We start from the raw sequence: 27,614 nt of genomic DNA on the forward strand, positions 1-27,614 counted from the left end.
TATTTTTTAATTAAAGGTTTTATTTATTTTATTATCATTATTATTATTTTAAATAAAATGATGGAGACTGTTTGGAATAGGGGATAAAAGATTTCCCAAAGAATCAGGAAAATCAAAGAGTTCTGCCTCAGATATATATTAGCTTTGGGACCCTGAAAAAGACTCCTAACCTCTCAAGTATACCAGACAACTCATATAAATGCAGAGAAAGTACTAAACTGTATTCATAGAAAGAATTTCCTAGATAAAATCACAGATCTTGTCCCCAAACTTGTTATGAAAATATAGTATGCATTTCAGAGCCTAGAAAAGACATTTTGACTAGAAATGGGAAGTAAAGGGAGATGGAAGAGTAGACTTGTAACTGAAAGCCCCCAAACTAAAACTGCAGTACTTTCATTTTTGGAATATTAGTTTGGATTGGGTAGTTTGAGGTTTTACAAATAAATCATAACAAAACAAAACTGATTACAACACAGAAGATGCTATGGAACTCTGGAAGCCCTTTCAGATGCTGAGACAAGTTAGAGGATAAATGTAAACAATTAGATAAGCAGCTCAGAATGATAACAGCTGCAGTCTTAAATCCTTGGAAAGCATTTATTTTGTCAACATATTCACCTTTCCTTTTCTTTCCCAAAATATATAAACAAGAGTTTTGAGGGATTTGATTGTGCTTTTTTTTGGGGGGGGGAAGAAAGGGCTTTCAACAATTGAGGAAGATAGTTTGTTTACACTGTTTCTTAGCTTGGAATTCCCTCTTCTTTCTTCTCTCTTAGTCTGTTGACATCTAATCTCTTCTTCCTGGCTTAACCAAAGTACCACCTCTTCCAAGAAGCCCTTCCCTCCCCCTTCTGTTTTCTTGAAGCAAGTCTTGCTCTGATTCTATAGCACACATATCCTATTCTAATTGATATTCCATTCATTCATATAGGCAATTTATCACCCCTCAGATGTACATAATAATTAACACTTAAACTTAAGTGTTCAAGGCTTACAAAGCATTTGCCTTAGTAATCCTGTGATGTTGGTAAAGTAAAAATTCTCCCCATTTTATAGATGAGGTAACTGAGACCTGAAACTGATAAATGACAGGTTCAGGATCTTATACTGTGTTAGAGACAGCACTGAACCAGATTTTCTGATCTTCAAGAATACAAGTATGCTTTCTACAAGGAAAACATTGTAAGACATTTGCTGGGGTTGAGTGAATAATCACTTGCAGTTCCCTAATGCCAGCTTGAATGGCATACTCTCATGCTTAGTAAAGGGCCTTGGTCCTACACTTCAGCTTTTTGAGGTATCTCCATGTTGATAGGCATTCTGCCTGAATGGAAACTGGTTTTGGAGATAGTGGACCTCATTGCCTCCTTACTTCTCTACTAACCATTTGGATGATGAAGGTCATTTTACTGGACCTCTCAGAACTTCAGTTTCTTCATCTGTAGAATGAATATCCTTAGAGGGTTAGTGTGTACTATGGAAAGAACAGCCAGGTTCCACTTTGTGGCAAGTTATTTAAACTCTTTGGGCCACAGTATTGTCATGTATAAAAAGAACAGATTGATCTAAATGGCTTTTAAAATGATATTTAAGTCTGATCCTAATACCCTTATGACCAAATTATCTCAAATTGCCCCTTCCTGCTGTAAATCTATGATCCTATAAACCTTTAATTTGCCTAACATTTTCCCAGTCCAAAGAGTGGTTTGATATAATATCTTAACTGTGAGAGGTAGGTAGTCTGGGTTTCATTACTTGCATTTTACAGAAGAGAAAATTAAGGTTTATAGGCTAAATTTCTTGGCAAGTTCCCACACTTGAAGGGTGTGAAAGTGAGACCTGATTCTACTTTTTTAGGGGCTCTTTCTTTTATCCCCACCTGCTTTGCTCTGTAGTGTACTTGGGTTTGTCGTTGAGAGCATTCAGGCAGCTATGCCTTGGAGATCCCTTTCCCCTCTAATATTCAGTGATTCTATGAGACCTTGATATTCTGCTAATGCCAAATATACATATATACTAGTTTATGAATTCATTCATATATCTGATGAGTTCAGGAGACAGAGGTTAGTAGCATTCTTTTATAGGCATAAGATTTAAAGTCAGATTAGGTTTCAATTCTTTCTTTTGAATAACCTTGGGAAAGTCATGAATCTGTTTCTTTCTCTATAAAACAAGGAAGCTGGACCAGATGCTCTTCCTTCCAGCTTCAAATTCCATGAAATTATTTTAAAGCTTTCTGGTCTTTGATAGGATTTATAGATACATACAATAAACTAGCTGCCATCCCTGCCGAGGTTTAACCACTCTATTGGGTGAGTGAATTCTGTGACTGAGGTATATTATCTGGTATAGAGATTGTCAACTCTCTAGGGCAAGAGATATATTTTATAGATGGTGCATAGCAATGTGTCCTTTATCAGCGTTCTGAGCAAGAATAGAATCTGTCCAAGGGCTAGTTAATGAGAAAGTTCCTCGATCCAGTCAAGCATAGAACATTACCCAGGTGTGTATATATCTATGCAAACTGAGTCAAGGTTTTTGTTTTGTTTTTTTAGACATGCTCAGAATTTGAATAGATCTGAATAGGACAGTTGGATATGAAAGGAGCTATACTTTTTTGGGGTTTTTTTTTGGTAATTTCAGTAGGAGTTGGATTTCAAAAGGGGAATGATAAAATGGTTCTGAACTTGATACTCCTGATGACATTGTGATTACCCTCTGAGCGTAGTCCAGTTTCCAGGTTGATGGACAAATGTGAACTGTCTAGCTGTTGTCTGAATTTTTTAGCCTGGCTGCAAAGCTGTGGTCTCAGGGGAGTTTCCAGTTAGCTTGCTGGGAATGTTGGGTAGGAAAGTGCAGTTTTGCCATTGTTTTTGTGTAGATTAGTAGTTTTCCTTCAGTTTTCTTAAAGAAGAGCCCTGGAATGATTGAGATTTGAAGGATAGAAGAACTGGAACAAAATTCAGTGGAAATGAAGAATGGTTTTATTTTCAACTTTGTTGAAATGGGAACAGACTTGGAGCTGATGCTAGATCAATTCAGATTAATTTAGAAAAGGCTTCAGAATCAGGCAGGACCTAGAAGAAGGTGTATGCTGAATTTTAAGGGAGAGAAAAAGTAGGGATTATGAAGGCAAAGGGATGGGAAGGATAGTGGAGATGGTAAAGCTATTATGAGAGGGAAGAAACAGGATGGGTAAAAAAACTGCTATTCTCAGAAAAGGCTTTCCTTACATGGGGAAGAGCCCTAGAACTGGGGGTAGTTGTAGAAAGGAAGGAGTAGGTAGCTGTCCTCAGCTTAGCTTATATTCCATGGTGACACATATGTACATGATAATGATGTTTGTCCTTCATTCTCGAAGAAAATCATGACGTCAGGGAAGTGATGCCATGACATGCATGTGATTTGGATGCACACAATACAAACCTCACTCAGATACTCTTATAGATTTTGTTATTTTTTTCCTCATATGCATGTGGTTATACAAATACAATTATCTGCATCCATGTTAACATGTTGGTATAATGCATAGAACACTGAAATTGGACTTGGATTCAGATTCAGTTTAAATGCTTACTAGCCATATGACCTTGGACAAGTCATTGAATCACAGAATTTCCCAGCTGGAGGGGATCTCAGACTTCCTCTAGTAACCCTGGGTAGATCATTTGAGCTCTCCAAACTTCAATTCCTTTATGAAAAATAGGATTATGAATGATACCTACCTCAATGGGCTGTTATAAATTTCAGAGGAGATAAGATAAAGTGTTTTGCAAACAAATAGTTATATAAATATGAGCTATTTTATGAACCCATTGAGATACAAATCATTGTCATATGTATAACTCAGTCAGTGTAGCAGAGGAGATAGGGACCTGGGCATATTAGATAGAGATCTGCAACTTTAATTCTTCATGGGCTGAGGTATTCCATGACTTGCCATCAAATGATGGATGGCAAAATATTGATGTCAGTCAGTGCTTAATAACTGCCTACTATATGATAGTCACTGTATTACGAGCTGGACAAAAGACCATCATGCCAAGGAACTCACAATCTAATAATTGATAAATTAAATACAGGGTAAGTAGGAAACATTTACAAGGGGGAAAAGAATTAGAATGAAGAAAAGTTGATAAAGACGTCTTGTAGAAGATGGGATTTTAGTTGGGATTTAATCCTCCGACTATATGCTAAATAACTAACCCTAAAACTACATCCACTAGATGGAGAGCAGCAGTGAGAACAGCAGTAGACAGCTTGAGAAAATGCCTAGAGTCTGATATAATGGAGATCAGCCTTTGTTTCAGGGAATTGGAGGGTCTGGATTCAAATCCAGCCTCTGCTCCTTATTACTGGTATGATCATGTACAAGTCACATATTCTTCCATAGCCTCAGTTTCCTTATATGTAAAATGAAGGCTTTGACTAGACAACCTTCAAGATGGTCCTATGAATAATATCCTCTACTCCTGAGGATATCTGGCAGGTCTTCACTTTGTTTTAAGGTCTGTGGTATCTGGTGCTGTAGTAATATACTGCAGAGAGATGACTGATGTCCTGGGCTTCTTCATTGTATACAACCTTGCGCATTATATTGACTCTGGGATCATTTCAAAGTCATGATTCTGGATTAGGAAATTTTAAAGAATTGTAATTGTTATGAAATATGTTTCTTACCTGTTGTGGAAGTCAAGGAGAGGAGTGCTAAGTTCTTTTGACTATCAAGCACCTCCCACTAGTATTCATTAATCAATCAAGTATTTATTAAGGACTTTCTATATGGCATTAAGTTGTAAATTCTTTGAGGGAAGGGTGTCTTTTGCTTCTTTTTTTGCCCAACATTTAGCACAGTGCCAAATATATAGTAGGCACTTGATAAATGTTGATTCATTGATTGGTTGATTCCTAGGTACTATGCTAAATAGTTGTTCAATTGTTTCAGTCTTGTTCAGACTTTCATGACCCAATTTGGGGGTTTTCTTGGCAAAGATAACTGGAGTGGTTTGCTCTTTTCTTCTTCAACTCATTTTTACAGAGGAGGAAACTGAAGCAAACAGGGTTAAGTGTCTTGCTCAGTATCACATAACCAGAAAGTGTTCACTGAGACCTGATTTGAATTAGGAAGATGAGGTGCCCCTCTATGCTAAGTACTGTGGATATAAAGATAAAAACAAAACAGCCCTCAGGGAGTTTCCATTCTAATGGGGAAGACACTGTATTGAATATTCGTGAACTTTGGGTTGTTTTATTGGGGAAGTTTGGAAGACCAAGGAAAACTATTTTACTGGTGACCTCTGGGAAAGTTGTTTTTACAGGTCACATCCTTTAAAAACAAACACTGTTACTAAGACTAGTTTACTGTGAGGGGAGGGTTACCCTAGCCTGTCCAGTGAGCCCTTGCAGTGGTGCCCTTTGGTAACTTAATTTGAGAAAGCTTTTAGCTAGTTAACCTCCTTAAAAAACAAACAAAAAAAAACACTTGATAGCCATTTGTATAACACAACTCAAGAGAAAAAAGAAGAAAATGAAGACATTCATTGATATCTTTTGACTGGCACTAAAGCTTAGATCAGTTAGTGAGTTGTAGATAGCAATGGACTCTAGATTTCATAAGATAAAACAACTTCCTTTTATCAAATAATCATCCCTTTATCAGGTTCACCCTGATATTTATCATAGAATTATCAGACAGTAGAGAATTTCTTGTTTCTTCTTTGCTCTCAGTTCCCTTAGAAACAGGTAGGACTGGAAGGGAGAGTACCTGTCCCGGTCTTTCTACTCTCAGGGCAGGCTCATTTTAGGACCACTACCTGTCATAGTCATTCCAGTGGCATCCAGGCACTCAGTATGTAGATGTAATATAAAGAACTCCAGATTTAGGGTCCACTGGGTTGTCTGGGTTCATAGCTCACCCCTGCTACTTGCTAGTAGTTTGATCTTGGACAAATCAATTCATGTCTCAGTGTTTCAATTCTGTGATTTGTAAAATAAGATTAGACTAAATTGTTTTTCAGTTTCCTCTTTCCTTCTACCCCATCTCCCTTGCCCTGAATCTGTGATTTCTTGTGAATTTTGATAATGTCTTTCTTGCTATCCCCAGATTAACACATGATAGGTGCTTGATAAATGTTTCTTGATTATTTATTAGGTTTTTGACTTGTACAAAACTTCCAGGGGCATCTAATAGACTAACAAACTTCTTTATGGCAGGAACTGACTTTGTCTTTTTATCTGTAGCACCTAATACAATGTCTGCCACATAGTAGGCACTTAATAAATGCTTTGTGATTGATATACAGTCAGGAGGGTCCAATGGGAATATGTCTTGGTTAGTTGGCAAGTTCATTCTTTTTCTCTTGAAATTATTTTGTACTATATATATTTTATGCATAGAGAAATTAAGTGAATAAATAGAAGGTTGGTATCTTGCTTAGAGGGGAGTGTAGACCAGGGTACAAATAGGACAAATCTCATTTTGTTCTAAGCTGTATGACTTTCACTAAAAAAAGAACATATATTTATATGTATTTATATATATATATATATTTTTTTAAAAAAAAAACTATTAGTTCCATTTAGTACATTGTGATCACTCTTGGAAATGAGGGCAAGCTTTTAACTGGTGTCTGAGGCTGGGCTGAGGAATATAGGGATCCCGTGGGAAGGGGGAGCAGCCCACTTATTTATTTACTCTGGCCAACTGAGAGGCCTGAATGGTGGAGGCCCTTTGAGCCTCAGTCAGCAGCTGTGACTAGGAGTGCCATTTTCCATCTGTGTTTAATGCACAGGTTGTGACCCCATCTCTCCGTGGGTTTTGCCACAGTGATTGATACCTTTTGTAACCTCCAGATTGGATTACTGCAGAATGTGCTCAAGGATCCTTGGACGACCACCCAGAACGTTCATCTGGTATCAAATGCCTATTTCCCTTAAGTGGTTATAACCAGTTGGATCATATTTTTTTTTTTTTAAAGAAAGAAGACAGTGCCATTTTTCCTATTTATTTTTCCTTACTTCAGAATATTTAGGGGTTTCTTAGATCAGCTGGTATCATTGAAAAATGACTTTTTAGGCCTAAACATAAAGTTGATAATATAAACCATATTATCTGATAAGGGTTTAGAATCCTTTTCCCTATCCCTGCCAAATCAAGATATTGTTGTTGTGTTTGTCTTTCGTTTTTGAAGATGACCATGATATCAGGGAGGTGATACTGAGACATGAAAGTAAGTTGGCTTTACATGAACAAGCTGCTGTGCAAAGTCACCAGCCTCACTTTCTCTTCCTGAGCCATCTGGGTCCAATGGCCTAGATGTAGTATTGAGAAAAAGTGCTATCTTCTAGTGCTTGCTATTGACCAGGGAAGTATAATAACCGTTGACATTTATTTATGTAGCACTGTAAGGTTTGTCAAGAATTTCTTCATATTTATACTCATGGGATCACCCAGCAACCCTGTGTGAGAGTGATACTGTCTCATTGCCATTTTACAAATGAGAAAAGTGAGGCCCAAACAAGAACAGAACTTTCCCATAGTTACACAGGTAATAAGTGTTATCAGAAAGAATATTCCACACGAGAAAATAAATTTGATTCTTGGGCAGTATAGTGATGGCAGTATAGTGCCATCAAAATTAATAACATTTTCATAAATCCAGAATGAATTGATGTTGAATTTCAAGTTAGAATTAGATGATTTCTTTTTTTTTTAGATCTTTTTTTTTTGCCAGGCAAACAGGGTTAAGTGGCTTGCCCAAGGCCACACAGCTAGGCAATTATTAAGTGTCTGAGACCGGATTTGAACCCAGGTACTCCTGACTCCAAGGCCGGTGCTTTATCCACTACGCCACCTAGCCGCCCAAGAATTAGATGATTTCTAAAGTTCCTTCATGCACTTAATCCTATGAGTTTCTGATGAGCAAGAGAATAATCATGAAAGAAATTGTAGCAAATTGTCTTAATATAGCTATAGCTATTGGCCCAGATGGGGATGCAGTAGATAGAGCACCAGGTCTGGAATCTGGAAGATCTGAGTTCAAAATCAGTCTTAGACACTTAATAGCTATGTGATCCAAGGCAAGTCACTTAACTCTTATTTACCTTAGTTCCATATCTATAAAATGGGGACATATTGGAAAAGGAAATGGTGTATTACTTTGTCTTTTCCAAGAAAACCCATTCGACACGTCCATTGGATCATGAGGAATTGGATACACTGAATCTACAGCACAACATTCATGTCTATATCTATCTATCTATTCATCTCTATATCCATATTCCTATTTGTATCTTTTTTTCCCCCTTCAGAGAGAGAAATAGAGAGAGACACAAATCCCCTCGAAGTAAAGATGGCAGCCGTTCTGAAAAATCTGTCACCATTCAGGCCCCTCCAGCAGAACCACTGTTGGGGAATGATTCCACTCGAGCAGAAGATGTACAGGTAAGGATAAAAGAGGGAACAGAAATGAAAGGATGATATTACCCAGCAGAGGCTCATTTCAATTCATCTTTTTTTCTCAACTTTTAGTGCATTTTCTTTTATTCCTGTGGTTTTCAAATTTATTTTTTTGTTTGTTCATTTTTATCCAGCTCTCTCCGTTTGTTTTAAAAGTGGATGGTCTGATCCTCTGACTCAGTGGTTGTGCTGCTAAGTCAGAGGTTTCTTACCTACACTTTGCAGGGTGCTAAGAAATAATCCAGAATTATTAGGCAAAACCAAAGAAAAGGAGCCATTTGGAAAGAATAACTGACTAGAGAATATGGAGCCACAGATGAAAGGACTGGAAAACAGATCATATAAATGGTCAAAAGAACTAGTGAAAAGGAGGTTTGAGGGAGATAGGATAGCTATTTTATTCTGACTGGTACCAAAGAACTGCTCTAGGAACAATGGGTGTAATTTTAGAGATAGATTTAGTCTCAAAGTAAGGAGGAAACTTCCTTCCTAATAATTAGTGCTATCCCAAAAGGAGAATAGACTGTGTTGGGAGGTAATGGGTTTTCTAGCACCTCTGGTGCTATTGGGGATAAAGTCAAGGGAATGACTATAAACATACAGTTCAGACTTAATGATTTTCTAGTCAGAGATTTTGTAATTTGTTTCAGAATAGAGCAGTGTTTCTATATAGAAAGAAAAAAATCCTTGAGCTGCTTCCTCCTTTGAAGAGATCACCTTTTTAAAAAGTGATCGAGACAGAGGACTTCAATTAGCATTGGAAGGGAGTGGAGAGAGTAGTGAAGGCAGCATTCTTGAGAATCAGTAGCTATAGAATTTATATTCATTTGGAAACTGCATCTGTAGATTCATGGTCCCTTTCCCAGCTTCCCAGATAGAAATTCATGCATAAACAGACCACACATAAGCATATGTGTAGTCAGACACCACCACCTCCTCAAGCAAACCATTCAAGGGATAATAGATACCAGCAGACACGCAAATCAAACTCCAAAGTTGTGCACATATGTTCGCCTAACGAGACATGTGTATGTGCAGACGTGTCTTCTAGGATGTTGCCCTGACTAGTATTGTACTATAGTAATGTTGTTTATACATTACGATCAAACTACATCAAACCCTTTTGGGCTCTTAGTCTCAGAAGCACCCCAGAGCATTGGCAGTGATCTTAGTCAACTTAAGACCCCATACTTGAACTTTCCCAAGTGTCAGGCTGTGTACTATGCTCATAGTCTAATGGGTTAGACAACATGCAAAACACTACATACAAACAAACTATAGATCAGAGATAAATAGGAGATAATCTCAAAGGGAAAACCTTGTGATGAAGGAAAACTGAGAAAAGCTGTTGCTGAGACTTGACGGAAGACCAGTGGCAGAAATGAGGAATGAGACCATTCAAGGTAAAGGACAAAGCGAATGAAAATGTCAACAGGAGGGGAGTCCTGTTGGTGGAACAACAAGGAGGCCAGTGTTCACGGAGAAGAGGAAGATATAAGAGTAGAAAGGTTGGGAGGGACCAGTTCATGAAGAGCTTTAAAAGTCAAATAGAAGAGTTTCATTTCATTCTGGAAGTAGCAGGGAACCATTAAAGTTTACCAAACAGGAATGTGACATGATCAGACCTCTAATTTAGAAAGATTGATGTGATAGCTTAATGGAGGATAAGCTAGTGTTGGGAGAGACTTGAGCAAGGAGACCAGCCAGTTGGCTATTGCCATCACCCAGTTGTGAAGTGATGAGGAGGGACAGTGTCAGAAGAGAAAAAGAGACATCTAAGAGTATTGTTACAGAGGCAGAAAGAACAGGACTTGGCAATAGGGTGATGGTGAGAGAGAGTGAAGAGTCAAGGATGATATCTGAATTGCAAACCTGCGTAGCGGTGAGGTTGGTGCTACTTTTAACAACAGCATGGAAGTTAGGAAGAGAGGAAGGTTTTGGGAGAAAGTAATGAATTCAATTTTGTACACATTGTGTTTAAGGGGTCTTTGGGGCATGACATTTGAAATGTTCAGTAGGAAGTTAGAGATACCAGCCTGGAGGTCAGCAGAGAGATTATAGCTGGACAGGTGATTGTGAGAATAACCAGCCTAGAGATGACATTGAATTCATGGGAACTGATGAGATCTCCAAGTGAAATAAAGAGAAGAGGAAGAGAAGTACAGGACAGAGCTTTGGAAGACATACATGGTTTGTGTGGATACACAGCAAAGGAGATTGAAAAGGAATGGTCAGACAGGAGAGGGTAGGGTCATGGAAACACAGATAGAAGAGAAAATCAAAAAGAGGGTGATTGACAGTGTCAAAGGCTAAAGAGAGATCAAGAAGAATAAAACCTGAGAAAAGATTATGAGATTTGACAGTTAAGAGATTGCCCAGGTGATAAAATATGTGGAGTGCTAGATCTAGAATCAGTAAGACTCATTCAAAATGAGGATAATAATGGCACCTATCTCCTGGGTTGTTGTGAGAATAAAATTCGATAAAATTTGTAAAGTGCTATGCAAATCTTAAAGTTTTAAGCAAATGCGGTGTGTGTGTGTGTGTGTGTGTGTAATTTGTGTGTAATTTACATTTTTATACTTTATATAATTTATATATATAGACATACCAGCACTTATTCATATATATGCATATGCAATACATATAAACACATACATTCATATAGCATTCAGTTCACTACTCCTTCTTCTGCCTTTGCATTTACCACAGAAGTTGACAGTAGTCTGGTGAGGAAGGCAAACTCATAGGGGAATTGGAATTCTGATAAAATCTCCAGAGCACCAGTTCCTCATCAGCTGGGTCCTTTATGACCCAAGGGGCAAGGAAGCCATACTCATAAATCAAGCCTTCATTGCCTGGTCCAGAAAAACCAGTCCACTCTATGTAAAATAGGTACTGCTCCTACCATACTATAGAATGAAGCATTTACCCAGAACATTTGTATTCTATTCCTTGCTCCCTTACCCATTTGCAATTTTGCCTACATAGTAATATAGCTTACAGGGCCTATTTATTCTACTTCATGAATAATCTTAATGAGATTTCTCTATGGTTTTATAGCCTCTAGAATGGAGGAGGTGGGGAACATCTAACCCTCAGGCCATATTACAGACCCATGAAGTCATTTGGCACTATCAAGGCAACCTCAGGCGGGATTTGAAATTCAATAAATCTAGGAACTTTTTAGGAGCGAATTAATTAAATGTTTGATCAAATATAGCAGGCTAATTTTTAAGTTGATAATTTTGTATGGCCCTCTAATGATGCTATAAATATCCAGATAACCCTTGGCTGGAAAATATTTCCCTGCCCCTGCTCTAGAAAGTTGTCAGTTAGCTGCAAGAACAGCCAGATGGCAGGGAGAAGTGACAGCTTTGACACTGTGACTTGAGGAAACAACTGAAGAATTACAAAACGAGACCCAAGAACTAAAAGTACAGTGACCTCTATCCTCTTAGTATGAGGAAGAATTATCCCTATATACCTTAATATCCATTGAAAAGCATCACTATTTTAGAATAGAATAATTGATATTAATAATGAGCAAAGAATAAAAAGATTTAGTGATGAAAAGGACCTTCAATAACTTCTTATCCAAACTTCTTTCTGATTTGGGAAGTCGGACCCCAAGAATTGAGATGACATATCCAATGTCACATAAATTTGTTCAACTCCAAAGTCATCTAATCCTGGGATATCAAGAAAATATTATTGTGATCACTATATTAAGAATTCCTACCCCTAAAATTTAGTGTTCAAAGAAGTCATCCTTAATTACATAGAAAACAATCCTCCATTCCCCCATGATAATGAAGAAATAATATCTCAAAAATGTATTTCTAGATATTCTACTAATGGCTCATGATACCTCCAAATACTTCCTAGCCATTGTAAATGACATGCTACTAATTTGTGGTATAAGGGAAAGATCCTTGACTCCAAAGTCAAAAAGACTTGAATTCAAATCCCTCTTGTGATATTTCATTCCTCTGGATTTGAACAAATCATTTCATTTTCCTGGACCTTGGTTCTCTTCCCCTGTAAAATGAGAGATTTGGAATAGATGTCTTCTGAGGTAACTTCTAGCTCAACAGAATGAATTAAGTCCCTATAAGATGAGGGGTTTCTCCTCATTAGAAGGTCTGAAGCAGGGTTTAGAAGACCTGATGGGGATATTTTCAAGTCAGAGTATTTACTGTTTGGGGATGAGTTGAGTTCCCTGGCTTCTTAGTCACTTTTCCTGCTTTGTGGTTCAGTCAGCAATGGTTGATTCCCATTACCTCTTCTGCTCTGCCAGGATGACAACTGGGGAGAGACCACCACAGCTATCACCGGCACTTCTGAACACAGCATCTCCCAGGAGGACATTGCTAGGATCAGCAAGGACATGGAGGATAGCGTTGGACTGGATTGCAAACGCTACCTTGGCCTGACAGTGGCTGCAGTCTTGGGTCTTCTTGTTTTCCTCACTCCCATTGCCTTCATTCTCTTACCCCCAATTCTATGGCGAGATGAGCTGGAACCATGTGGCACGATATGCGAAGGGCTCTTCATCTCGGTGGCATTCAAACTCCTCATCCTTCTCATCGGGACCTGGGCCCTCTTTTTCCGTCATCAGACGGTGGAAATGCCTCGGATCTTTGTATTCCGGGCCCTCTTACTGGTCCTTATTTTTCTGTTTGTGGTTTCCTATTGGCTTTTCTATGGTGTCCGCATCCTGGACTCTAAGGACCGAAATTACCAGGGCATTGTGCAATATGCGGTTTCCCTCGTGGATGCCCTTCTCTTCATTCATTATCTAGCAATTGTCCTGCTAGAGCTACGACAGCTCCAACCCATGTTCACATTGAAGGTGGTCCGGTCAACTGATGGCGAGTCACGCTTTTACAGTTTGGGGAACTTGAGGTAAGTTGTGACATTCATGAAAATTAAGTTTCATGACTTGCCAGAAAACAACTGCTTCTGCTTCTGATAAAACTGGGAATTCTGATGTCTGTCTTTTCTTGTGCGCTGCATGATGGGGAGAGGAGGCAGCTGCTGAATCTCATTTCTATTAAAGATGGGGGGGGAGGTTATCTTCTAACTTTTGCAGCAGGCAGTTATTCTCCAGAGTGGTAGTTAATAGAATTTGGGTGTGCAGTCTCAGACACATCAGCTACTGAACCCAGCTATCAAGTATCAGGTGCGTGAGTGGTAACTGTTAGAGATTGCTATCACTGGCAGAAGTCATTTAGAAATGAATGCACAGTATCCCAGAGTCTTAGAGATGAAGGGGACCAGCTGAGATATGTGCCTGGCCCAGAATCTCTTTCTGCCATGGTCTACCCCAATCAGTGATCATCCATGCAATCTTTCCTCAAAAACCTCCTTCTAGCATATTAGATAACTATATGTTTAGGTAGTGTATGACAGCTGTCACATTGCTCTTGGTTGGCAAAGGTACATGAAAGGGTATATTGACAACTGGCATTCAGAGGCTCCGATTTAGAAGCTAGGAATGTGGCCAGACCTCAGACTGGAGCCAAGACCAGCTGTCTCTCAGATGAGCACATTTCCATCAACTTTGTGACACCTTTTGATTCCTGGGGTCACTCTTTTTTTTCTATTTTATTTATTTTTTTTACTTTTAGAAAGATTTTATTTATCTACATTGTTTCCATGGTATACATTGATCTAAGTTAAATGTGATGAGAGAGAAATCATATCCTTAAGGAAAAAAAATAAAGTATAAGAGATAGCAAAATTACATAATAAGATAATTTTTTTAAAATTAAAGGTAATAGTCTTTGGTCTTTGTTCAAACTCCACAGTTCTTTCTCTGGTTCTCCAATGCAGAAACCCCAAAATTGTGCCTGATTGTTGCACTGATGGATTGACCAAGTCCATTAAGGTTGATCATTGCCTCCATGTTGCTGTTAGGGTGTACAGTGTTTTTCTGGTTCTGCTCATCCCACTCAACATCAGTTCATGCAGATCCTTCCAGGCTTCCCTGAATTCCCACCCCTCCTGGTTTCTAATAGAACAATAGTGTTCCATCACATACATACACACACACACACACACACACACACACACACACACACAAACACACAAGTGTCTTGCCCAAAGTCACACAGCTAGGCAATTATTAAGGCTGGGGTCACTCTTGAATGCATGGTGCTTTAACTTGGAATATCATTTAGGACTGGGCAACCCAATGAAGAAGACGAAGTCACATTCTTAAAGCAATTTAAAAAAACTGTTTTGTCGATAGAAGAAAAAAGGTCGTTATATTGCTCCAGGAGGCAAAATTGGGACTGATGGGTAGGAATTCCAGGAATGACGTAAGAATGGTTGATAGTGGCAAGATTATGAATTTGTTCATGTTTCCCAGACTTGTTAGGCAGCATGGCTTTGGAGAAATGGGAGGTAAGACTGGGAATGGGGGGTGAGGGAGTAGGAGATAGAGAGATTTCCTAATCACACTTAAAAAAAAATTGTCTTCAGAAATTCTAAAGTGAAAATGCCAACAGCTATGGGATCTCATCAAGTAATCATAATGGGCAGTGGGTATGTGGAAGGAAGGAGTGCAACCAGGCATTTTTGAGCTCAAATCAGAATAATTATCCATTATAAATCATCCATTCATTCCTCTACTCCCCAACCCCCAGTGTCAACTTCTCAGTCTCTACAAAAAAATGATTCATCTCAGGGATTCTAGCTTGTAGTAAAGTGTCCATACGCTCATCTCCTCTGCAAAGCCAGGTGGAGAAATCCATGTGAGAATTCTTCTCCATTTTGATTTTACTAATTTAGTCTCTCTTGTTTCCACATGGAGATCATGGTGGAATAGAAGGCTAGGTTAGAGAAAAAGAGACTTGTGTGGCATTCCTCCTTATCGGCAGTACTTCATTCTGTGAGGGCTCAGACCTCAATCAAAGACAGTATCCAGTAGGTACCAGTGAAGGCGTTGGCATGGAAGGCCACTGTGAAAATCAGTTCCCCTAGGCTCGATGTGGGCTACACAGCCCACAAATTTTGGAGAAGTCTGAGCCAACACGGCATGGACTGGAAAAACCACCAGGCCAGAAATATGCCCTCTAAGAGACTTGCAAAGTTTGGGGGGTGGTGGGGGAGATTAAAATGTTTAAAGATTATATAAGGAGAAAAAAATGATATAAAAGGAATCTGAGAGATCCAGAATAGCACATCCTTTTTCTTTGTCTGGACAAACTAGAATCACAGACCTCTGCATTTTATTTAAGGCTGCTCCTGTGGGACTGACCTGTTTTTCTTTTTTTTTTCTTTTTTTCTTTTTTTTGCTTTCATTGCATAGCTAAGGTGACTTTTTCAGGCAGATTGGCCTGAAAGTTCTTTAGTAATCTTTTTGTTTTTTGAGAGTTGGTTTTCCCATCTTTCTTGGATGGAAACTCAGCAGCCAACCCTGCCCTGATCCTGATCCCTCTGCCAACTGGCACAGAAGTGACTTCATTTTTCCGATTTGGACTGGTTTGTTCTTTTGGTGGCCCAGTGACCTAGGGACTCACCATAGTGGAGTCACACTTAATACAGATACCTTAGAATCTTTAACCCCACTGCAGCTCAAGTGATCTGGTGATCTGTGGCATCAGGAACCATAGGTAGTTAGGTAGTAGAGTGTCTAACACACTGGACCTAGAGTCAGGAAGACAACATGTTCAAATCCTCATGTTTTACTAGCTAAATGACCCTGGGAAAGTCACTCCAACTCCTCTTTGCCTCAGTTTTCTCATCTGTAGAATGGGGATAGTAAGAGCATCTGCCTTCCAGGGTTGTTCTGAGGCCAAAATGAACTAAATATTTATATTTTTCTAACCACAAAGCACTATGAAAATCCTAGCTATTATTCGATGTTGCAACTATGAACCACCCCACTCAACAAAAGTTCAGTTTTTAGGTTGATGTAGGACATATGGTTATCTTCCAGTAAAAAAAAGCCTCCAGTAAAGCCAGCTAGACTGTAGTGATGAGAAAGAGTCTTCATCAAAGAACCATAGATATAGACCTGGAAGGTCATCTACTCTAACCTGCTCATTTTGCACATAAGGAAACTTGAGGCCCGGAGATTGCTCAAGGTTGCAGTGTCTATCCGTGGTCTCTGACTCCAAATTCAACAGTCTTTCCATAGGATCCTAGTACCTCCTTTGAAGATCCTTAATAATCAAGAAAAGTTAGATGATCATCATACCTTTTTTTTGGTGTGAAAAGATTTCTAACAAAGTTGATTAAACTGACCAAAAATTTGGTGATTTTTTTTTTAAGGGCAAACTTTTAGTTTAACTGTCTGGAGCAATTCTTTTTCTAGATGCTCCAGGTAACTGAGGAGTTGCTGTAATGAATCCAGACATGTGGTTTTAGCTATCATGGCATGACTAGTCTTAAGCCAGAATTCTAACAGAGCTGTGCTCACTGAAGGATGATCATTTATTTAAAAAAAAATGCTATGACCGTTGACTACAAATTAAAGAAAAAAGCCAGCATTCTCAAAGAAGCGTCTTTTGAAAGTATTTTTCTGACAGTGGGAGTTGGATTGTGAGCCTGTCCTGGTGGTGTTCAGAAAGGGACATTTATGTTTCTTGGCGACTTTGAGCCCCAAAACAGGAGGAAACTGTTGTCAGTGAGCAGAATCCAACTCCATTGGAGACAAAGCTAAGCTTGTCACCCCTCCAGCTCTGGCCAGGACCTGGCTTTTTTTGGTCTACACTTTGGTTTTCAAATTAGAAACTTATGAGGGAGGCTCTCTGGGGAGCTTAAAGTTACTCTAATAATTTGGAGAGACAGCCAGCTGCTGACTGAACTTTTCTGTCTGTTAGTTGATCCCAAGGCCAAGAAAGAATGAGGTAGTGATTGCCCAGAATTGGTGAACTCTTCTCTTCATAGGTACCATGATAGAAAAGGGTCTGGTCAGGGTTCTAGTCCTGGCTGGAGATAAAACCTTGAACAAGTTGTTTATTCTGAGTTATTGTGAATAAACATTTATAAAGTTCCTACTCTGGGCTAAGCACTATGCTAAGCTCTGGGGATACAGAAAAAAATAAAAAGGTCCTTGCCCTCAAGGAGCTTACAGTCTAAAGGAGGAGACATTTATCTCAAAGAAATTATAAAAAAAAGTGAACAGACACACATGTACAAAAATATATTTATAGCACTCTTGTAGTGGCAAAAATCAGAAATCAAGGGGATATCCATCAGTTGGGGAATGGCTGAGCAATTTGTGGTATATGAATGAAATGGGTTATAATTTTTCTATAAAAAATGATGAGCAAGTAGATTTCAGAAAAATCTGAACTCACATGAACTGATGCTGAGTGAAGTGAACAGAACCAGGAGACCAGTGAACACACAGTACACATTGTGTGATGATTAACTATAATAGATTTAGCTCTTCTTAACAGTACAGTGAGCAAAGACAGTTCTAAAAAGCTTGGATGGAAAAATGCCATCCATATCTAGAGAAAAAGTTATAGTCTGAATACAGATCCATTTTCATTATTTTCACTTTTTAAATTCATCTTTTAAACAATTTTTCCTTTGTCATGGTTTTCTTACCCTTTTGTTCTGATCCCTCTTTAACATGGCTGTACATGTAAAACCTATATCAGATTTCTTGTCTTGGAGAATGGGGAGAGAAGGGATGATTGGAGGAATTTTTACAAAAATGAATGTTGAAAACTAGCTCTACATGTACTCGGGGGAAAATACTATATTTCCAAAGAAAAAAGAAATTCATTGTTTCCATAAAGAAAAAGTAGGAGATGCCACATAAAAAAAAGTTAAAAAGTTAGGGGTTGAGGGGAGAAGGAAGGAGAGGCTAACTAACTCTAAAGTGTAATGACATCTTTTGGCGCCCCAGGTTGGAAAATGGAGGTGAGGGTTTTAGAGTTGATTTCATCTTATATACTAATGAATTTCTGGTGGAAAATAACTGTGAATGAAGAGGTGAATTCCCAGTGCTTCCTTCCTTAAATGGTGGAGGACCTGAGAGTTCTCCAATGTCTGCCTTTGTCAAACAGAAGGAGGGGAGGGGAGGGCTCCAGGGGCTGGCGGTGTGAATTCCACAGTTGATTTTATCTTGAAGAATGAGAAATTTCTGGAGATCATGAAACCCAGGAAGACATCTGAGTGGCACCTGCTATTTCCTGGACAATGGTTAACTTGGAGATAAGAGCTGGAGGGGAAGGGGTAAAGGGAATGGGGAGGGACCAGGATTAGTACCTTGAAAAATTGGGGTGTCAGACCTGTTCAGCTGCCTTCTGGAGGGTAGAAAAATGAGCTATAGTAGCCCTGAAGAGGAAGATTTGGGCTTAAGGAAAGGAAAACCCTTTCACCAACTAGAGCTATCCCAAAATAGAGTGGTCTGATTTGGTTGGTAATGAATTCCCTATCCCTGAAGATCTTCAAGGGGAAACTAGACGAACCTTTATAGGGATCCTGAAGAGGGATTTTCTGTTGTAGGTGTGACTTGTACTAGATAACCTCTGGGCTTTCAGGATTCCAAGTACCTTTGACTTCTCTGACCCCCCCCCCCCCCAGTTTTCCCATCTGTAAAGTGAGGAAGTTTACTAAAAGATTTCAGAGGCTACTTCCAATTTCCAGTCTTCCATTCTTAAATTTCTTAAAAGTCCTATTACTTAAATTGGAATGATTGCATCTAATCAATATCTTTGCACTCTGAATTTACAATTCTGCCATGAGAAAGATGATAGTGTTTAAGTTAGGCATATATTACTAGCTGTATGACCCTGGACAAGTCACTTAACTTTGTTTGCCTCAGTTTCCTCATCCGTAAAATGAGTTGGAGAAGGAAATTGTAAATCACTCTAGTATCTCTGCCAAGAAAATTTCAAATGGGGCCAAAGTCAGATATAACTGAACAACTATAGCAATTATATAATTTCAAAGACAGTCACCTTTTCATCCACAGGCTCTGCTTCCCCTAGTCTCTTGGGACTAGGGTACAAGACAACACTCTTTCTCTGTAAAGGAAGCTTGATGAAACAAATACATCTTGCTGCCAGGTGCCTTCCTCCTGTAATTCCTCCTGGAGTGAGATCTCTGATTTTAGGTTCTGTCTCAGTCAGGGAGGATGAGGGGGTTAATGACTTGGACTGTGTGTTCTTCCAGTCTTAGACATTTTCTCAAAAATCAATCCAGGGCCAGCAGAATTTGAGGGGGGGGAGGGGTTGACTCCAGGAAAAGGTTTCCTTTTAACACTCTTCACCTCTTTAAAATAAGTGCTCTTTAAGCTGTGGACATTTGTGTTTGACTGGGGAAGTAGAAGGACCAGCAGTAATTGTACAAGTTTTTATTCATGTTACTTAAAATACAATGGACAATTTGAAACCTTAAATTTTCAGGGAGTGTGTGTGTTTACTTTTGTTTGTTAATGGTAATCCAATGTGGATATCTGTACCCCTCTCAAATATAAATCCAAGAATAAGGTACTGGCAGACCCCAAGATCAGTGGGAGCTAAATTGTCAGTGCATGTGTTAGAGATCAGAATCTAAATATATCTGGGATTTAAGGGATTATTAGGGAGGAAATGGAGCTGCCGTTAGTGGTTAGCTTCTGTGGTGTTTGTTAAAAGGGGCTTTGATGAGAGTGAAAGGTTCTGGACAGTGATCTCTTCTGTTTGTACAGCTGCCTCCTGGGCAGGGACCAGGAATGGAGACTTCCCTTCCTAACTTCTGCTTATGGATATGAAGAGGAAGCAAGGCAATCTCTCTGACCTAGTCCCTTTGTATTATGCTCACCTTAGAATGCAAGGGCCAGTCATTAATTGAGGGGAAAAGTAATCATTTTAGCAAGAACCGGTATGAACATCTGTCCAAATGACTGCTAAGTGGCTCCAAGGATAAGAAGTTCGTATTTGTCATTGTGCCTCAGCTTAGATATGGTATTTATCTTTTCTCTGACTATTCTTCTCCATCTGATTCAATTCTCAACTACTATAATGGCCATATTAATATCCCTCTAATATCCTTGCCTCAGTTTCTCCATGATGATGCCTCTCTTTATTCCAGTTTGACTCTATCTTTGTGACCATTTTAGACCCCATTATCAGTGAATATTCTTCTATCCCTTTCTTCCCTCCCAACTCTTGAATTCTATACATTTTCTCTCAGACTATAAGCTCCCACTGAATTTGCTGCCAAATTCCAGACTTAGATATCCCAGTCATTTATTATATTTTCTATATCACTAGAGTCCCATGGTTTACAGAATCCAAAAGGTCCAATTTGGATGTTATCTGTGTACTTCTGTGGGCATCTGAGGTTGATATATCATCTTTTCTTTTTGAATTTAGTTTGTGGCATCACTTGTATCCAGTTACCATGTGCAAAATCATTCAATTTAAAGGATTATGGATTAGAGCTAGAAAAAAATATTGAAATTATCCAGTCTAATTCCCTTAGTTTTACAAATGAGGAGATTGAGTCATCGAGGTGAAATGATGTTATATTTGATTACCCTTTCTCTCTAATTACCAAATTCAGTTAACCACCATTTCCACTGACCTCTCCCCTCCCTCTACCCTAGTTTGAACCCTTGTTAGTTAAGCATTCTTCTTCCTCCTCCTCCCTCTGCCATTTTTAATGCATAGTTTTGATCATGGCACCCTACTGTTGAAAACTCAACAATCACCCCATGAAGTCTACCCCAACTTCCAATTTTCAAACTTGTTTTTCTGTCTCTTATTTAAAACACTGTTTTATTTCTTAACAGCTAAACAAGACACCTCATCCCCTGAATGTCATGTTTTCTGAACTCCTTGTCTTTCTTCATACCAGTCCCTATTCCTCCTCTTTTCATTCTTTAGTGTTCAGATGACATATCCTTCATGAAACCTTTACTTATGCATCTCTCTTCCCTCTTCACCCCCCCTCCACTAGCAAGTTATATTTTTCTAGACTTTTACTTGAATTATTATTATTATTTTTTTAGGTTTTTGCGAGGCAAGTGGGGTTAAGTGGCTTGCCCAAGGCCACACAGCTAGGTAATTATTAAGTGTGTGAGACCGGATTTGAACCCAGGTACTCCTGACTCCAAGGCCGTTGCTTTATCCACTATGCCACCTAGCCGCCCCTGAATTATTTCTTTATAGACAATTTTAATCTATTTTTTTCTAAAGAGGCTAATTTAGGCATAATTGTCAGGAAAAAAGGGGAGTGGGCTGTCCTTGGTCATAATGGGTTCCTTTTCATTGGAAGTCTTTATTGTACTGGGATTTTTTTTTTTTTTGATAGGGAAGGTTGGACTATAAAGGAGTCTTTCTTAAGGAAAAATGATTGGTCCTATTCTTGTGCCTTAGAACTATACCACACAGCACTGCCCCCAGATGGGTTTCTTCTTTGTAGATCCAATCCAGTATGGATGGATTTGAGTTCAGGATGTCTGATACCTGTAGAGATTATAAGGTGTCACTGATCCTGCTAGGACCATCTTAGGTAAATCATCAAGAATGCTTGGTGAGTAACAAGTTCACTTTTTGCATGTTGATCATATATAAATGAATATAGGCCCCCTTATACCAGTAATATAAGGGACTTATCATAATAAGAATGCTGCCCCTTCAATGTTTTCTGAATACTTCTGAAAGTCTTAGCCTATATAGTAACTTCTGTGTATGAGTATATACATGTTATATGTATATGAGTATATACACATATAATATACATGCTTGCACATGTTACTTCTCTCCAGATCTCCTTCCCCAATTCATACTCTTATTTTCATTGTCAGACCAGGTCTTAAGCAGATTAGTGTTACTAGGTTCTAGGAGTGACCCTAAGGAGTTGGTTTCTAGTACTTTTTCTCACGAGCCCTAACCTGTCTGTTTTACTTGAACAATTTGTCATCCAGACTTAGCTTTTATTAAAGGTATTTGTAATAAGAACAATTTGTACAAAAAGATATCCCCCTAAATGGGGGCATATTTTTCCCTTACATATAAAGTTCTGGGGAGGTGGGCTCAAACTTATAAAGCAATGATGTCAAGGCCTATCTATTGGGTTCACACATGGCCCAAAGGCTCCTGGCTACTGACTTTTCTACTTTCCCCCCTTTATGGAGTCCTCATAAAGTTTCCCCTAGGAATAGTGCTCTTCTGGGTTTCAAGAATCTCAGTCTCTTCTCCTAGGAGGAGGTCACATCCCTAAAACATAGTCCTCCCTTGAGCAGTTGTCTTTCAAGAGAGAAGAAGAAAAAAACTACTCTTTTCTTCCTCACAAGTGATTCCCTCTCAGGGACTTGGCTGGTGGTCCTCTAACCATTGGATTCTCTGATTCTGAAAGTAGCATCCTGTTTAACACATACTAGGTCTAGGGGTAGTATGTTATTTTTTTTTCAACCAATCATAGTATTTCTCCTGATTGGCATCATTTGCCTTTTCTTCAAGTGGTCTTCTCTCCTCCCCCCCCCAAAAAAAACCCCATGATTTTTCAAATTAAGGACTTGTCCATACATAAAGTTATAGGAAAATACCTTAATATTAAGTTAGTTGGCTCTGTTGATTGATTTCATTTAAGGTAACTTTACCTTTTGTGATCATAAATTGGGGTGAGAGTGAAATCCTAGCCTTACACAGAGTATCATCTTTGTCATCAAAAACCAACAGCCTTTGATGCACTTGCTTTGTTTTGCAGTGATTTAGTTCAGTGAGTTTGAACTTTGGGGAAGCTGAGTTATTTTTTTAGAAAAGAAAAAAAGGCATGACAGACCTTATAGACTGGTCTACTGAGGATAGCTATTGTTTGTCCTTCTTCCTCTTCCGCCTCTTCTTCTTCCTCCTCCTCCTCTTCTTCTTCCTTTTCCTCTTCCTTTTCTTCTTTCTTCTTTTTTGGGGGATTTTTGCAAGGCAATGGGGTTAAGTGACTTAGCCAAGTCACAGAGCTAAGGTAATTATTGTCTGAGGCCAGATTTGAACTCAAGTCCTCCTGACTCCAGGACCAGTGCTCTCTCTACTCACTGTCCTTCCTTCTTGAAGAAGACCAGTGCCATCAAGAGAGAGCCATGTCTTTCCTGGCATTTGAATTGCATCGATGAGAGGCTGGACTGTCCCTGGAAGCCTGGACACAGTGGCATGATTAGTCCAGGTCAACTTTGGTGGGAAAGCTCATACCTGTCTCAGGGAGAGAAAGATCTTTGGTTGATAATCCCAAATGGGAGAAGGCTGCCAGAATCTTCCTGACAGCAGGACGGAAAAGAGAAGTAACAGGAGAGACATAGCGGCAATAACCAGATTAGCCATTCAGAAAGAAAAAGCCTTGTCAATATTGTCAGAGAGAACAGACCCATGAATGCAGAACCAGCCTGCTGTATCGTGCAGTCGTACCCGAGGGGCTGCTCAAACATCTGGCTGCTTCTGCTGTGTTGTTTGCAGAGGCTCAAAGGAACCAGCATGGATGTTGACTGGAAACCATCCCCCATGCCCAAGAACCACCTCCCATCTCACTCTCAGCAGCCTAGACCCAACACAATGAAGGAGGGTATCTTTTGGGGCCACCACCCAATGTGGTAACAATTTCCTTGATAAAGACTTTGTTTCCATTGATTTATTTCATTGTCTGAACCTTACCAGGTGAGGAACAGCGCCAGCACTGGAAATAAAAGGATCAGGGTTCAGATTCTAAAACTGTAGCTTTCAGTTTCCTCCTTTGTAAAATGAATAGGTTGGACAAGATTACCTATTTTTAAGGGCCCTTCTAGTTCTAAAGCAAAAAAGCTCTGGTTGTAGTGGGTTTAAAGTTACTCTGTGGATAGCCATGGAGGATCCAGGACCAGATTCTTCTCCACAGAACTTCAGCAGGGCTTAGAAATTATTCCTGACCTATTGGGTGGTTTTTGTGGATTTGGTCCAATCCTATTAATGTCAGTCAGAACTAAAAATTGTCTCTCCTCATTAATGTATGGTAACTGAATTACTGAGGAATAAAGTGAGAAAGAGAATACAGATACTTCCATTTATAGAGGTTTTTAAGGTTTATGACGACCTTGATGTATATTTCATTGGCTTTCATATTTAAAGTTGGAAGAGATTTTAGAGATATTTTAGTCTGAACACTGTCATTTTGCAGATAAAGAACTGAGACTCAGAAAATAAAGGGATTTGCCAAAATAAAGGAAAGTCCCATAAGTAGTATGTAGATTTGATGTTAAGTGCTAACTAGGGGCTAGACTCTGAGGGGGAAAAGACAAAAAGGAGGTGCATTCTGCCTTCAAAGATCTTACATTCTATCAGGGGTAGCAACATAAATACATATAACTATATACTATTTGTATCTACATCTGTATTTATATGTGTATACATATTTTATGTATATGTAAGTATATGTATGCATATCATATATGTGTCTATGTCTAGGCATATAATTACGTCTCTGTGTGTATGTGTATGTGTGTGTATATCATTGGATTGTATGAATGAGGATCTGTACCTTTTCCATCTCTTCCCCCTCCCTAGCTGCTAATACCTTCTTCTCAAAGCTTCCCTACCCTCTATTCACTCCCATGTCTTTGATCTACCTTGTTTACATACTGTTTTCCCCATCAGAATGTGAGCTCCTTGAAGGTGGGAATTGTGTTTTTCCTCTTCTTTCTCCCACTAGATCCCTGCACTTAGCCCAGTGACTGGCAAAGAGTCAGCTCTTCATAAATCCCTGTTACTTGCTGTGTCTTGTTAGATAAATGTGAATTTATTATTGTTGTCATAATAGTCTTGCCAAAGTTAATGATATCTTGCTTGGTATGATTTCCCCTTGTTATCTGTCTTGACCTACTCAGCTCAGCCCTTTCGAAGATTAGAATCTGTGAGCTTTTGTTTCCTGATTTCCTTCCTTTAGCTCCCACTAAAATAGATGAATTCATGATTTTTAGCTTTCCAAACAACCTACAATGATGGGGAGAAAAAGAAAAAAATTTAGTCCATCAGTTGTTACATCAATTAAAAGGGGTTTGGAAGGGTCTGCAGAGAGAGCTCCTGACTTTCCAGGGTTCTCATGACAGGCTTTTCTGGGATTTCAGTTGTTCCTCTTTAGGTACTTTCATTCTTCAGGCCTCTGACTCTTCCCTCCAACCCCCATCTCCTTCTACTTCATCTTTTGGCCTTTTATCTGGAGGTTTGGAGGGAACTTCAAAGCTCGGCCAAAGGCAATTTATGGCTCTTGGGACTGGATGAACAGAAGAATTTGGCCCCTGTAGTATCCCTCTGACCGGTCACACAACCTCTAGTCTGGATGGGCCTTAGCCACAGGGAATCTGACTTTCAGGGCCCCCCCCCCACTTCCTGTGTGGCCCTTTAGAGATCTGGGCCTTGTGTAGCTTCAGGTTAATTCTGGGCTGTGCCTGGGGGTGTTCCCCAAACTAGCCAGGCACTTTGTTACCAGTCCTTCTCACCTCCACCCCAGGGAGGAAATTGTTCTCATTTTAATGATGTCTGGGTCTTATTGACTGAGGTTTACCTTGCTCTCCATCCCCCGCCCCAAGTTCTTTCTCTGTATTGAGAAAGGAAATTGCCCCTTATCCAAACCAGTTTGGGGGATGGATTTTACTGGAAAGGTTTAAAAGGGAAGAGTCTCTATTTGTCTCAGCACACCCCACCCTCCCCTTTGAATTTTAGTTTTTTTCTCTAGGGAAAAAAATTTAATTATTTTGTCCAAAAAGACAAATTTAGACTTGTCAGGAAAATTACCTTCCTAACCCTCAGAGCTGTCCAGATCTGGAATGGACTGGATGAGGTGGAGTTGGGATTTCCCTACCTCCCCCCCTTTCCCATCAAAGGTCATCAAGATGACTATATCATGGCATATATACATGATGTACCAATACTATATCAGCTATATTGTATTAAGGGAATTTTGTGGGAGAAGGCAGACTGGATTGAAAGTTCTTTTAAACTTAGAAATTCAAAGAATGCATTGGCTGCCAGGTGATTTATTACATGTATGGCACTATTTAGAACTGTGTGTAGGCATAAAAGGAAAACTGGAAGATACCAGGTCCCTGTCCCTCAAGAATGTGTTCCTAAAAGCTAGACTTTTATAACTTTTTGGCCCTCCATAAATGTATATCATATGATCATTTCATCAATCCTGTGAAAAAGTGCCCACGGCCATACAGCTAAAAAACAACTGAGGCAGAAGTGTACTTAGCTTTTCACTATTCTCTTTTATCTCCTAATTGCCTCCTAAAGAAAGTTCAAGGTCTAACATAAACTTGGAATCTAAAGTTCTAAGGGTTGAATTCCAATACTCCTGATCCAGTGAAGATAATCCCTACCTCAGTGACCTCTTCCCTAAAATGGCCATCCACCTTCTTTGCATCATTTGCCTCATTGAGTTGTTGTGTGGAAATGTGATCAGACTCCAAAGCTCGAGTCATTGATTAATGAGGATTTTTAAAAAAACTTGAGTATGCCAGACATCATGTTAAATGTGAGTTATATTTTAAAAAGAGGCAAGAGAGATGATTTTAGACTGTAAATAAAATGATAAGTAAAACCATGCATTAGTCAGCACTGGACATGGACCATTGGAAGAAACTGCTAGAAGAAAAGACTGCTTCAGAGAAAGTAGTGGGTTCTTTGAACTGGAGGTTTTTAAACAAAAACTGAATAATCTCTTGTTGGAGATGTTGTTGTAGTGAGATTAGACTCATGATGATTCCAGAAAATACATGGTTGATACTTCCCACATACACACACCTAATTGAGCTTGGGGAGCCATCCCTGAAGGCACCCAGGTGACATCTAGGGAAAGGAAAACCTTATTGGCAACCACACCCTGGATGAATAGGAAAGGAGATAGATTTTAATGATCTTTACTACCTGTCATCTTCTTAGGTTATAATTTTCCTGCAAATTTTCTATATTCCCATGGCTTTGTGACCTCCTGTCTTCCAGAATCCATTACCAAAAAGTCCCAAGGAAGCCAAGATGTCCCAGTTTACTCACTTAAAAAGTCTGACTTAGATCTCAATGGGAAAGAAGAGTTCTCTCCAGCTGTTCCAGAGTTCTCATTACTAGTCTTTTTATCTCAGGCTTGAATAAACTGTCATCTCAAATGTGATGGCTTTAAGTCTAACATTTAATTAAAAGACAGGAGGTGTTAGCAGGATTTGTACTCAGTTCTCATA

General features: G+C 39.2%; 1 protein-coding gene across 3 annotated transcripts in view; it reads left to right on the forward strand.

Moving 5' to 3' along the window:
• VANGL1 (VANGL planar cell polarity protein 1) overlaps positions 1 to 27,614 on the forward strand; it is a 77,497-nt gene that overhangs the window by 17,904 nt on the left and 31,979 nt on the right. For all 3 annotated transcript variants that reach the window (XM_074188513.1, XM_074188512.1, XM_074188514.1), the window contains 2 exons: positions 8,314 to 8,446; positions 12,762 to 13,369. In XM_074188513.1, the coding sequence (XP_074044614.1) occupies positions 8,314 to 8,446; positions 12,762 to 13,369 (741 nt within the window). The remainder of the gene's footprint in view (positions 1 to 8,313; positions 8,447 to 12,761; positions 13,370 to 27,614) is intronic.

The sequence above is a fragment of the Macrotis lagotis genome, chromosome 5 (assembly GCF_037893015.1).
Source record: "Macrotis lagotis isolate mMagLag1 chromosome 5, bilby.v1.9.chrom.fasta, whole genome shotgun sequence".
In the NCBI taxonomy this organism is placed as follows: Eukaryota; Metazoa; Chordata; class Mammalia; order Peramelemorphia; family Peramelidae; genus Macrotis; species Macrotis lagotis.